General features: G+C 40.4%; 1 protein-coding gene across 1 annotated transcript; it reads left to right on the top strand.

Moving 5' to 3' along the window:
* Positions 1–7,584: 7,584 nt before the first annotated feature.
* On the top strand, positions 7,585–14,740 carry drd4a (dopamine receptor D4a). The gene is made up of 4 exons (XM_057329727.1): positions 7,585–8,275; positions 9,579–9,691; positions 11,265–11,869; positions 13,761–14,740. Exons 1-4 carry the CDS (start codon positions 8,030–8,032, stop codon positions 13,991–13,993), a joined length of 1,197 nt encoding a protein of 398 aa, XP_057185710.1. The 5' UTR covers positions 7,585–8,029; the 3' UTR covers positions 13,994–14,740.
* Positions 14,741–14,797: the final 57 nt, after the last annotated feature.

Genomic DNA, 14,797 nt, shown 5'->3' with positions numbered 1-14,797 from the left:
ACTCGGATATATGTCACGATATACGGAAAAGGAGTGAATCGCAACTTCCGTTTCATGGTGACTTTCAACGGTTGCTACGGCCAGAAGTGGTGCAAAATCTCGCCATATAATTACAATAAATTGCATTAGCCTACACCTACACCTACCCCAACCTTAAACCTAACCTTACAATAATAAAAAAATATTAATCAACTATTTTCAGCCTGACAAAAATTCTGCGGTATTGAAGTGCGCATGCCCAGTGGAGGTAGCTGCATCCCTTCTAGTCAAAACCACTTTCAACACGTACCTTTAAATAGTAAATTCTGAAAATTTAAAATAATTTGGGAATGGTATCTTAATTTCTTCTGTGGCTGTATGTGCTATGAAATATGTAGTATAGTATATATTTTTTTGTTAAAATGCAAAAAGTTTTCTTTAAGTTTCACAGTGGGTTAGAATATAGTATTAATAACTAGGCTGTGAATTAAAACAATAGAATTCTATGGAATGTCCCCATTTAGACAGATAGTAAACGCGTGTGTGTGTGTGCCTGCGTGCGTGTGTGTGTGTAAGAGAGAGAGAGACTGTCCTTCAGTAGTTTAAGGTGAAATGGAGGGCAAAAAGTTGTAAACGGAACAAATCAAAACTTTGGGGGTTTTATTGGCTTTAGGTGACACAGTCCACAAGACAAACAAGTGCATCTTTGGCATTATGAGGATCATAACAACAAACAACATCTTCTACTGATAAACAGCTCTTCTCTAAAACACACACGCACGCACACACACACACACACACACACTGACTTGAACTCTGCTGTAAATCACAGCTTTATACTTAACCTTTTATTTCTGCTGTTTGATGGTTGATGTTTCCAATTAGCGGTTATGAAGGAATAATGATCATGTGTGTGTCTCTCATTCCTTTGAGTTTATTGAATACATTTGTTTCTGTAAAGAGTGAGATGACTAACAGAGCTCTTCTGTTCTGAAATTCAGACATATATTATAATACACAATTAGAGCTGCTGAACCGCAGACTGCCGTAATTACATTACTGCCGTGACTGAAATTGGCAAGTATGCCGGAGACTCCAAATGCCCGTGACGTGATGAGAGACGTGTGAGGGACAGAGGTTGTAAAGATGAAATTGTAAGGGCAGCTGGAGTGTTTATGACCGGTGTGATGGATTGAACGACAGCATGATGGCTGAATTTCCATCTGATGTGGTTTCGTTTACTGTGAGCGAGGTGACTGTAGTAAACCTTGTTATACCCAGTGATCCAACGAATGTTTTTTGCTTCCTATATTTACCTCAGTAGTAGTGCGTTTTTTGAAGGTTTTTGAACGTTAGATAACATATTTTTGTTATAAGTAAACTGACTGAGAGAGCATTCACTGAACAGTAAACAAATGCAACAGATCACACCACGACCATTTACCCATAATTCCCTCCTGCTGTCATATAACTGCTCTGACTGTGCCCAAACCAATCCCGGTAAGAGTAGAAATGGCAGGCGCACAACAGCTGCACGGGTGTCATCAACCATCTGTGATCTCACACACACAGGTTTTTTTGGTACCTTGTGTTTTGTAACCCCTAGCCTTTCCAAAAGTCTCAGTTTTCGGGGGTCAGAAACTGCGGAGTGGTGTAAACGCCAGGTGTAACCGTAGTGATGCGTTTTTAAAGGAAAACGCACTAGTATAAACGCCGCCATAGACTTCCATTATTTCTTTACTGCCCGAATGGTATTTTCAACCCCCCGCATAAACCTTTCTGCATTTTTACCTTTTCAAATAAGCATCTTTAGTATGTGGGGACATTTGACCACACACACAGCGCTTGCAACCCTAAGATCATGGGTTCGATTCCTGCCAACACAGACTGATAAAATGTTCTCCTTCATTGTAAGTCGCTTTGGATGAAACTATCGGTAACACTTTACATTAAGGTTCCCTTCATAAAGCATTTATAAATGTGTTCATTATTGATTAATAAGTCATTTACAAATGCATTATAAAGCAGTTATAACTGCATAAATAAAAAAAGGGATTCTAACGAAATACCTGTCAAATAGTGAGCCATTTTTAACTCACATGTTATAAATGCATAATAAATGTATTTATTCATTATTTATTTGACTCGAAAGCAGATTCTTTATTATCTTGATGTTGTTTGCAAAATAGGCTGTCAGACGGGACTTTTTTTTCAAGTTTGGTGTTTTGAAGTTTTGAATGAATACTTCACAGGCATCCACTTTTCTTTAAAGTGCACTTTCACGGGCTGTCAATACTTCTAAATATATGATTCACATCAGACATGTAGCCTTGTGAGCAAGCATTCTGTTTCTACAATAAATAATAAATAATTGTTTTCTGGTTTTGATTAACTATTGGAAGTAATTGAATCATCAATAAACCATCATAAACAAACAAGTTTACGACTTGTGCATTTAGTGTTAAAAAGTGATCAAAAGTTTGATTAATTTATCTTGGTAAGAAAGAATAAACTGCTTTAGATAAGCATCATGATCTGAAAGCATTCTGGAGGGCACCGTAAGACATTCGGAATCAAATCAAGCAAGCAACATGGTTTGAAAAGTGACATAAGATATGAAATATACAATAATAAGAAAAACCAACATAACACCCTACAGTCTCCTGTCTGACAGCCTATTTAGCAAATAAATACATTTATTAAGCATTTATATCATGTGAGTTAAAAATGGCTCACTATTTGCCAGGTACTGTATTTCGTTAGAAACCCTTTTTATTTACGCAGTTATAACTGCTTTATAATGCATTTGTAAATGACTTATTAATCATTAATGAACACATTTACAAATGCTTTATAAAGGGAACCTTAATGCAAAGTATCTACACTCTTAAAAATGAAGGTGCTTCATGAAGCCATAGAAGAACCTTTTTTGTTGAAAGGGTTCTATAAAGAACCTTTAACATCCAAAGAACCTTTCTGTTTCTTTGTGGCAAGAAAAGTTTCTTCAGACTATAAAAAGGTAAGAAAGAGATGGTTCCTCCTTTGACTGAATGGTTCTTTGTGGAACCAAAAATGGCTCTTCTATGGCATCGCTGAGAAGAACCTTTCAAGCACCTTTATTTTTGAGTGTAGAGTGTATTTTGTGTATTTTGCTTTACATGTTAGTGTTTTTAATCTGTGATGAAACGGTTTCATATTTTAATTCCCTGTGTGTTTAGCTTTAATCTCCCTGTGCCGTCACTTTAACCTGACTTTACTCATAAGACTCAATTACTTTCTGACATCTTATTAAAATGAAGATTTAATAACGTTTAACGCTGACTGTAAGTGTTTTTATTAGTTTTCAGGTTTGATTTGACTTTAATGAGAGGCAGGAAAATGGAACGGGGTTGTTTAAATTAGAAATAAATCATAGAAATGAGATTATAGGTCAAGCAATAAAAGCTAAACCATTTATGATGCAACAGTTCCAGAGAGCTCAGGTCAAAATATGTTGAATACACAGATAAACTGTGATTTTATTATTTCATGAAGCTTTCTCATATTCTCTGTAGTGTCGAAGAAATGTTAGAAACAACTCTGAAAATATCAAAGTTAATTTTTGGTTTTAATGCACATAAAATTAAAGAAATTGGATAAATGGTGCATGCTGAGCAAATGTGTACTGTAAGTAACATCAAAAGGACAAAATGTACCAAAAAACACTTTCTTTAAGACAGAATACACATCAATACTCATATCAGAGGTGACTCACTTTTGTAAACTGCAGATTATTGATCAACTCTGTTCTGCAGCTGTGCACATCTCTGAAGATCAAATGAATGCAATTATATTAAAATACATCAGAAATGAGGAAAACATAAATAGTGCATGACTGCGAATAAAAATATTTTGTTTTAAATGTTGTTTGATCGTGTCAATCTTTCAGCAATCCTAAAGGGAATACAGACTTTAATGTAAATTAAAGCATGCTTAAATCTTCTAAATCTTCCAAATTCTTTAAAGTTAAACCTTTAGAATTTTGCAAAACTATAGCTCGTTATCTGTAGAGTCCTGTGTATTATTTCTACTTCTTTCAAATCTGTAGGTTTTGATCCGAAATTGTATTGTAAGTGGAAAATCAAGATTGATTTGTTTTTTTACTGAGAAATGAGATGAAATTGTTGCCTGTGATTATATGCAATATGGCAATAAATCAGTCAGGAAATGGTTAAATGTCTGATATATTGATCTTAAAGAAAGAACTGATGTTTTGCTGCCATGAAATAACCAAGAAATAAACTTAAGGAAGTGAAGCAAGTTCATTGAATTATTTACCATGTTCCTTTGGCACCTTCACCAACTGCTGTTCTATATTGTAATCAATACATATTTATTTGTCTTTATTTATTCCATAGATTTACAACACATTTAACTTTAATTCTGACTGTAATCAGCAGACATTTTTGCCTGAAAGGTCAGCTCTCCTGCATTCATCTTCAGAACCTGGAAAGGTCAAAGCATTGCTCAAAGGTTGATTATAATGCAGATGAAACCTAAACAGATAATCCATAGTTAAACAGATTATGACAAAATGCACAGCGACACACAGGCGTGTCTCTCACCTCATCGAATGTGCTATAAAATCTAGTTTTGAAAAAGCACACCTGAAAGCGTTGTCTCATGTCTTTCTACAGTCCAGCAACATATTGTTTTGTTCTATAGATCAAAGCATCTTACAGCCAATCAAACGACGTAATGATGATGACATCACTCAGTGGAATGGATTGAATTTTTAAAGAGTCATTCCAGTCATCCACAATAATTATATATATATACATATATTTTTTATTTCAAGTGTTATGTTATGATGTTATTTATATTTGTGTATTACACTATTTTTATAATTTAAATGTTTTTTTATTAAAATAACACAATTTGCTGTCGTGATTCTGGCTCGTCGTGTCATGTATTTCTTGATCTTGTGGTAGAATCACGGCAGGATCCCTTGTTATGTGTGGAGAGAGTCATTTTGACCCTGTCGGCCTTCGATACTCTCTCCGGTCTTTGTCTGTGTTCCCGCCCTTTTGTATCTCTAGTTATTGGTTGTTTATTAGTTCATGCCCCACACCTGTTCCCCTTTGATTTGTCCCTCTATTTAATGCCCCTGTGTTCTCTGTCTGGGGTCGGATCATTGTTCTGTTATGTTGCACTGTGTCGTGTGGGTGAGTTCTTGTCTTGTTAGTTAGTTAGTTAGTTAGTCTAGTTTGTAGTGTTCCTATTCGTTGTGTTATTAGTTTAGTCTTGTCAGTTTAGTTAATCTTGTTCTTGTTTTGTTATGTTTACCCCCACGTGGGTCTTTGTTTTGAGTTTTGTTAATTATTTATTAAAAGTCTTGTTAACCCCTTACGTCCCTGTCTGCACTTGGGTCCTTTGTCTCTCACCTCACCCGAGTTCATGACAGAATGATCCGACCAACGTCGGACCCAGCAGACAGAGGGATCTCAGCGGGAGGGGACGATGCCACCGGACTCCCTTCCAGGGTTGAATCCGCCGGACTCCCTTGGAGGGTAGAGGCTGCCGGGCTCCAGTCCAGAGTCGGGACCGCCGGACTCCCTTCCGGGGTCGAGACTGCCGGAACCCCGTCCAGGATCGAGACCGCCGGGCTCCCTTCCAGGGTTGAGGTCGTCGGATTCCCCTCCAGGGTTGAGGCCGCTGGTGTCCTGTTCCCGCTGCAGATCCCTGCCGGCCTCCCAGCTGGTGCCCAGGCCTGTCGAGTCGACTCTTTTTGTGTGTTTTGTCCTTGTTTGCTGCCCAGCTGCCAGAGAGCGCTGCCCAGCCGTCGGAGATGCTGCCCAGCTGCCAGAGAGCGCTGCCCAGCCGCCGACATCCTGTCCGGTCCTGTCGTGTCGACATCCAGGTCTGCCCAGTCGGTGATAGCCGGTCTCCCAGCCGGCCATCCAGCCGGCGCCACGTGTTGTCCAGCCGGCCATCCAGCCGGCGCCCTGTCCAGTCGAGCCGGCCGTCGAGCCGGCGCCTTGTCCTGTCCAGCCGGCCTCCCAGCCGGCGCCACGTGTTGTCCAGCCGGCCATCCAGCCAGCGCCCTGTCCAGTCGAGCCGGCCGTCGAGCCGGCGCCATGTCCTGTCCAGCCGGCCATCCAGCCGGCGCCCTGTCCAGTCGAGCCGGCCGTCGAGCCGGCGCCATGTCCTGTCCAGCCGGCCATCCAGCCGGCGCCATGTACAATCGAGCCGGCCGTCGAGCCGGCGCCATGTCCTGTCCAGCCGGCCTTCCAGCCGGCACCATGTACCGTCTAGCCGGCCATCCAGCCGGCGCCATGTACTGTCCAGCCGGCCATCTAGCCGGCACCATGTACTGTCCAGCCTGCCATCCAGCCGGCGCTATGTACTGTCCAGCCGGCATTCCAGCCGGCACCATGTCAGTGTTTGGTTTATGTATCATGTTTTTGTCATTGTCTTGTCTTGTTTGTGCCTTTTGGAGCGTCAGGATATCGCTCCTTAAGGCGGGGGTTCTGTCGTGATTCTGGCTCGTCGTGTCATGTATTTCTTGATCTTGTGGTAGAATCACGGCAGGATCCCTTGTTATGTGTGGAGAGAGTCATTTTGACCCTGTCGGCCTTCGATACTCTCTCCGGTCTTTGTCTGTGTTCCCGCCCTTTTGTATCTCTAGTTATTGGTTGTTTATTAGTTCATGCCCCACACCTGTTCCCCTTTGATTTGTCCCTCTATTTAATGCCCCTGTGTTCTCTGTCTGGGGTCGGATCATTGTTCTGTTATGTTGCACTGTGTCGTGTGGGTGAGTTCTTGTCTTGTTAGTTAGTTAGTCTAGTTTGTAGTGTTCCTATTCGTTGTGTTATTAGTTTAGTCTTGTCAGTTTAGTTAATCTTGTTTTGTTATGTTTACCCCCACGTGGGTCTTTGTTTTGAGTTTTGTTAATTATTTATTAAAAGTCTTGTTAACCCCTTACGTCCCTGTCTGCACTTGGGTCCTTTGTCTCTCACCTCACCCGAGTTCATGACATTTGCTATGAAGGTATTGAAAGTCTGTAAAAAAGATATCATGTCACATACTATACAAACAAAAAAATATGTAATTTATTTACATAATTACTCTACCTTTTTAATAAAGATTAATGATTTTACATGATTTATAAGATGTGATAATGTAGTTAATGAATTATATCAGTATAACAATCTATAGCTTTCTATAGCCAACTGAAAAAGCAACAGGTACTCATCACATAAATTCTAATGGATTTAATGGTTATAATAGGAATTGCATTGGTTTTAATAGAACATTTTATGGTCTGTGGGTCTCTACTGGTAATGTGTTGGGTTCTCTTGATGGGATGTTATCGGGTGAATGGGACCAAAAGACCTAAAAATATACTACAGGAATTTTGTACTGGTTTAAATGGTAAACAGTTGATGATTCATAAGGATCTGTTTGTAATAAAACCATTTTTTCAGCTGGTTAGGAAACCCATGAACTTTACCTTCCCAAGCATATGTGTATGTTGAAAAGCATTACTGAGATCGTCTCAGCCACTCGTGGTAAATGTCACTCCCACCGTCACGCAGGATGAGGTTATCACTCCATGGGAATCTTGCGTAAAGTGTGGAGATGCCACCGGTCCCCCGCGCCCCGCGGACTTTATTTAGCCACTGCGGTATTCATCAACTTTAACAAGTGATGTGGTTCTAAAGATGTGCGTTTTAATAACTACGATAACATATCGCAATGCATCAGGCGGTAATAATAGCGCGCGGTTACGCGCTGCGCTAAGCCGCTTTTTAAGACGCTGCGCGTAGGTCGATCGATGGAAATAGAAACGCAAGCTGGTGATCAGCGCAGACCTGTGTGGACAACTTTTGCAAACAAAATTATGAAGAATGAAGGGATCTTATGTTGTTTTCATTTTTGGTTAAAGACGAAAACAACGGGACGGAAAGGCGCGCAGTCCGAATCCAAAGCGTTTCAGGTGCGATCCGACAATGGCAAAGAAGAAACGGGTTTTAATGATGTGTTTTATTAAAGTATTGCCGAATGACGGATGACTATAGAGACAGACATGCAAGCCAACCTCACCGTCTCCAACCACAGCACGAACTACAACTTCCCAGCCCTCATATTCGGAATCTTATTGATTATTTGTATCATCTGTGGGAATGTGCTGGTGTGTCTGAGCGTTTACACGGAGAAAGCTTTGAAAACCACGACAAACTACTTTATAGTCAGTTTGGCTGTTGCTGATCTGCTTTTGGCTGTTCTGGTTTTGCCACTGTTCGTTTACGCAGAGGTGAGTTAACAGACTTTATTTCCCTTCTAAAACCATCAGGGAAATTATAATGGATTTAATGGTTATAATGGAGATTGTACTGGTTTTAACTATGGTCTCTGTGGGTAGTGAGTGACTCTGTTTTGGGTTCCTCTTGGTGGGTTGTAATCTAGTAGATGGGAACCAATAGAACACCATTAAATCATAATGAAATATAAAGAAATTTAGTAATGGTTTCAAATGCTTCATGATAAAACTGGAAACCTTTCGAATATGTATTGCTTTACTCAGCACGGATGATTTTGCATTAAACTGCATAACCATGCTTAACTATGGTTCATGAGATTTTTTTCATCACCTATAACAATGCTTCCCCCATTTCCATAACAGTTTGCCAGACCAACTTAATGGTCAATTGTTACCCTTGCGTGAAAACCACATTTGGCTCTGTCCTGGCCCCTGGTCCCTCCTGCTGAGATGATCTGTTTCTGCCAAAACAGACATCACAATCATTGCACAATGTGCATTGTTTTCATCACCCCGAGGAGCGGGCACGAGGTCTGAGATCCTTCCACTGGAGTGCCCAAACAGGCCTCCAAAATAACCACAGATGGACATTCCTTAGGCGTCAGGTTACCGTATCCCCGGACCGAGTTCTGAGCCGGTGACAAGGTAACGGGAAATGAACCCAACTGGGAACGATAGGCATTTTAGGCCAAGGACACAGGAAATAACCTCATGTGGTTCATCCATGACTTAATTACAATTGCACATGAGCGCCCGCACCGCACAACCCCGGTGTCCACTTACGTCGCCAATGTGGGTCGTTGGCATGGGAGAGAGGCCATTACCAAAAAGCAATTAGGAATCTGTCCTCTCCTACAGGCCAATGATTAAAATGCCATTAAATCCTCCTCTCTGATGTTTTATCTCTTTTTTTTAAAGACCGTTTTGTGTATCAGCTACTCGGTTCTCGCTCTGAGAGCATTTGGTGTGGGTGTGTGTTTGGCTTTGGTTGTGGTGACAACGCCAAGCTGCTAATGGGGAAATTAAGCTTTCAAACACAGTCTGTCTGCTGTGGCCCTCAGGCGGTTCAGGAGAGGTGAAAGAGTGCACAATGAAGGGACAGACATGATGGAAGCAAGCCCCCCCTTACCCCGTCCTATATGTGGTCTTGAATGACGTGACATTGCAAAGCATTTTTATCTGCATTTATACATGAATGTGAAGTTAGTAACGTCAATAGACTTTTGAGCATGTGGGAGCTCGTTGGTGATTGGTCAACAACATTGTTAAGGCGGCGCGTTCTGTCTGTCTGTCTTAGTTTCAGGGTGGAGTTTGGAGTTTGAATATGGCCATATGTGACGGGCTCATGACTATGGATGTGATGCTTTGCACAGCTTCTATATTTAACCTCTGCGCCATCAGCATTGACAGGTGAGTCTGACTGACAACGTCTTGAGTTTGCAACACATTTGGCACTGTACGTTTAAAGTTTAGACACACTTTTCCACAATTTAAAATGATCATAAAGTCACACGAAGAGTACTGGATTTGGGTGGGTTAGAGGAGAAATGTTTGAGTTCGTATTGAGATCTTCAATAATATCGACTTTTGATTGCAGTCTTGACAAATCTGAGCTCATTTTGACACATTGTTGACATCTCTTCTGCAACTCTAATGGAGACTTTATACAGTCCACAGATTTTACCCCGATGCTGCACAGCGGGGTGTATTATTAGTCATTCATAATAAGAGGGGCTTCCTGCTATGAGTACGAGAGCGATTATGCTTCATTTAGACTCTCTCACACACTTTGGCCTGAAGATCTCAGTGGACTGCAGGTCATTAACGTCCCCCTGCAGATCTGTTTGACTCAACAGAACGATTAATGAGATATATGCTCAGGACGACACTCTCGGGGCGTAAAACAGCATGAAATGTGTTATGCAAGAAAAGACAACAAACGCTTGACAGAACCGTCCGCAGCATCAACCGGTTAATGATTCCAGAGGGAGTTGTTTGACATGACCTGTGAGGTTTACCTGACGTGAATAATATTGAGTCGACACGGGTCTATGTGTGAATCGGCCATGACATGACTACATTTTTTATTAAAGACATACATAAACATACAAAAGATATACACAAAGAAATTAGTACGAAAACAAAGCAGCTGGGGCGCAAGAAATGTACTGTAAATTAACAGGTTTTCCCGTAAAATTACAGGTTTTCCTTACGAAAATTTGCCATGGTTTTTTTTTGTGTGGTAAAACTGTAGTAACCGTGGTTTTTTGGTGAATTGATTACTTTTAGCAAAACCATGGTTTTACTATAGTAACCATGGTTTTAAGGTTTCAACTGTAGTAAACCCATGGTTTTTTGGTTTTAAACCATGGTTAATTTTTGTAAAGAATGCTTTCATGGTTTTCTTGTAAATTTGCAGTCTTTTTCTGTAATTTGATCATTTTTGAATACGTGAAAAATCTGGATGTCAGTGCAAAGAATTTTTTTTAAATAAAAATAAAAATATGTTCATCAATCTGCATATGGGATGCTCATCTTTGGTAGCAGGCATCTTGAGTAAAACTTAAGTGAAACATTTAACAAGACACATTCTCACCCCCAAATTCTCATTACTGTAACACATTTTGCTTTTCTTTTTAAATTTCTCGACACTGACGTTCATTACTTTAATACAGTAGGACATGAATGGGCTTAATTGCCATGAAAAGAATGTCACAATGCAGAAAAAACATAGGCTTCTTTATATTGTGTCCCCATTATAGAAGTGATATGAGAGATATTATCAGATCACTGGAGAGAGAGGCATTATCAACCGGTCAACCGGGAACTGGGTCAACCCAATTAGTGAATAAGAAATTCAACCAGTGGCTTAGTTGCTGGTGAACACAAGGTGTCCACCAGGGCAAAGAAGGGTTTCCTTGGGTTTTTATAGATTTTTGTATCGCATGACCTTTTATGTAACGTTCTGTACGGTTCACCGCAGGTTCATCGCAGTATCCATCCCTCTCATTTACAACCGCAAGCACGTGGACCAGCGACAGATTGTCCTGCTTTCCGCCACATGGATCTTAGCGCTGGCGGTGGCCTCGCCCGTGATGTTCGGCATCAACAACGTCCCTAACCGGGACCACAGCGAGTGCAAGCTGGAGGACAACAATTACGTGATCTACTCCTCCGTCTGCTCGTTTTTCGTGCCGTGTCCCATCATGCTGTTGCTGTACTGTGGAATGTTCCGCGGCCTAAGAAACTGGGAGGAGGCACGTAAGGCCAAGCTGAAGAGCAGCATGCAGGCCTGTAAGAAGCTCCAGGAGGCCGCCGCCTCCTTGCAACCCCTGTCCGGCCTGCCACCCCCTCTGCCGCCCGTCATCGACAATGACCTCGCTGATATTTCCCTGGAGGAGCTGGACCAGGATCAGTATCCAGATTCTGACAGCCCGTACCAGGCGGACTGTAAAGACGTAGGCGTGTCCATGCTGGCGTACCCCGGCGAGAGCTACAAGGAAGATCAGAACCGGAACCGGCAGAGGAAGAGGGCAAAGATTAATGGGAGAGAGAGGAAAGCCATGAGGGTGCTTCCGGTTGTTGTAGGTATGTGATGGTTTGCTTTACGTTGTTGACGCAAACTGAAAATCCTGTCGTTTATTCACTCTCATGTCATTCCAAACCTGTATGACTTTCTTTCTTCTGCAGAGCACAAAAGAAGATATTTTGAGAAATGTCTTGTTTTTTTTGTTGTTCGTACAATGGAAGTCAATGTTGTTTGGGTATCAATTGGGTATTTTATGTTCTGCAGAAGAAAGAAAGTCAAACAGGTTGAAAATGACACGCGGGTAAATAAATAATAAAAAAATCATTTTAATTTCTGGTCGAACTATCCCTTCAACTCTTGTGGTTATTATCCATCCTTGAAAACAGAAGTGAGAGGCTCTTTTGTAAGACGTAAGATATTGCGCCTTAAATGAGAGTAATTTACAAACACGTCTTTCACGTGTTGAAACTGCTTTGGCCCCCATTGGCTAATCATTCCTGGCCAATCCTTTAATCCGATTATGACGTCAGGCTCACTTTAGTCCAGCAGCGGGACAGCCGTCACTTTAAGGCCGACTCTTATCCTCTTCACCGGTTCCTGTGAGACCTGCCACTGACGTGAGAACTCTCATACTGTACAGTACTGACACTTCTGGCCAACCTCTTTTGCCCCGGGCAATAATTGTCAGCCTGAGTTCAAATGAGATGAGGTGAAACAGAGGGGCAATCGAGGGTCAGGAAACCCATAATGCACATGGATAGTCAGTTATATTCTAGTCAAACACCTCAAGTGTTCTTATTTACAAAACAAAGACTGTAGTGTATCAAAGCACCTATAGAGGCAAACTATTAATTGTATTTAAATGTCATGGAAAAAATGTTCAAGAAAAGATTGTATTTTAGACATTCGTGTCCATGATATTTAAAGGTGCAAAAATGATTGGCTCTCTTACGCCATCTCTGTTTTAAACATAAAACTGCAGGTTACTGTACACACATTTGTTTACATGGGTCCATTTTGCTGTGAAATTGTACCTGATGGCTCATTTGCTCAATTTATAAATCATTATTATAAGCTTAATATCGCGAATCAACAGTTTTGAACAAAATGTTTTGTATGTTCAATAACAGATTTTTGTTCATTTTTAACCAAAACAGTTATAATAATAATAATAAATATATATATATAATATAAAAAATGTATTGTAAATAAAATGATAAAATAACAATTTAATATCAAATATATTCTATACACAAATATATATATAAAATAAATATAAATATATACAGTATATATACACACAACATATATGTAAGTATATATATGTGTATATATATATCTTGTGCTGTTTTTCTTGGCTTTTGTTTTTTTGCCTAGCTGCTTTGATGCAATGCAAATAAAAATAAAATCGAACTGATTATTACTATTATATATACCTTATGTATTGATTAAATAAATTACATAATATATAATTATTTATAAAAGCATCTCAGAGATTGTTATGTCCATATTTACATTTAAGAACAGCGGCTTGTACTTTATTTCCGAATTAAATTCAGCTTGCACAGAAGGTCAGAACGTTTAGGTTTAAACCCTAACAAAGTTAAACTAATAGCAACACTAAAGAGAGTGACATTCGGCATGTTCCTTCGTTCCCCTCACTTCTGACGAATACCCGCAGAGAGCGGGATGGATAGATTCCTGCTTCAGATTTCACATCCCTCTGATGAGGGCGACCCTCTGTCAACCCGCTCAGGATAAAGTCAATCAAAAAAAAAACTTTTCAATAGTTCAGCGATTATTCATGCTGAGCTGTGAAACTTATTTTAGTGACCTCCTGAATTTCTGGAGAATGATGTGGACAGGGTCAGATGTTCAAGGTGTCGTGAGATGAATGTGATTTTGTAGATTTGTTTGGATACTAACCTAACAGAACTCAAACTTTTACAGGTGCCTTTCTCTTCTGCTGGACACCATTCTTCGTAGTGCACACTATGAGGGCTATCTGCGAGGACTGTGACATCCCCAGCAGCGTCACCAGCATCGTGACCTGGTTGGGTTACGTCAACAGCGCCCTCAATCCCATCATCTACACCGTCTTCAACACGGAGTTCAGAAAGTTCTTTAGGAAGTTTGTTCCGTCTCTGCCCAGCTGCTGCTTGCCTGAACGTGCTAACCTCTGAGCGTTTATGAACAAACCAGACAATGTGATGCTTACATGTAAATACAGCATGTTTTATGAAACGACTACAGTATAATGCACTAAGATGTTTGCTGCCATTACATTTGACCTGGCTGTATGTTTACGTTTTGTTGCGGAACCTCGTTCAAGAAACGCGCAGGAGTTTCCCTGTATGACATCGTATGACGTCAAATTCAGGAATGAGGCTTGCATGTACTCTTAAAGGGATAGTTCGGTCAAAAATAGAAATTCTGTCATCATGTATTCACCCTCATGTCATTCCAAACCTGTATATGACTCTTTCTTATGTGAAACACAAAAGAAGATATTTTGAAAAATGTCTCAGGAAGTCAATGGGGTCCAGTGTTGTTTAGTTATCGACATTCTTTAAAATGTCTTCTTTTGTGTTCTGTCATACAGGTGTGAAAAGAATGTGAGTAAATGATCAAAGATCATACCAAATTGGGATGAAAAGATGAAACAATGTATACTTACACAATTTGTTAAATCATGCATGCAGTTTACACAAGTATGTTGCAATTGAACATTTATGTCTATTTGTTCTGTATGCGTTTCATAAATGAGGCCAATGTACGCTTTGAAGCTTCTATGAGTTGGTCGGCCATACGATGACCTCTTGTTACCATTACTGCAGTCTTGCATCACATGGAGGAGTTCATCCAGCGGCCCGAGAGCCTAAACTGGGGCTTTCATTTTTTTTATCTGAATGCAACTTTCATCTGAAAAATAAATGTGTTTTTTTTCACAAGACATGCATTTTGTGTTGTCTAAAAAAAGAGTAGCC

This window comes from Triplophysa rosa, linkage group LG3, assembly GCF_024868665.1.
Source record: "Triplophysa rosa linkage group LG3, Trosa_1v2, whole genome shotgun sequence".
NCBI classification, from domain to species: domain Eukaryota; kingdom Metazoa; phylum Chordata; class Actinopteri; order Cypriniformes; family Nemacheilidae; genus Triplophysa; species Triplophysa rosa.
The sequence above is the reverse complement of the archived record's forward strand: the minus strand, read 5'-3'. Positions and strand labels throughout refer to the sequence as shown.

Excerpts from the sequence above, each read along its gene's own strand:
- drd4a (XM_057329727.1), top strand. The coding sequence starts at position 8,030 with ATGACTATAGAGACAGACATGCAAGCCAACCTCACCGTCTCCAACCAC. Across the intron at positions 9,692-11,264 it reads TGCGCCATCAGCATTGACAG|GTTCATCGCAGTATCCATCC; the intron begins GTGAGTCTGACT and ends GGTTCACCGCAG. Across the intron at positions 11,870-13,760 it reads GGTGCTTCCGGTTGTTGTAG|GTGCCTTTCTCTTCTGCTGG; the intron begins GTATGTGATGGT and ends AAACTTTTACAG.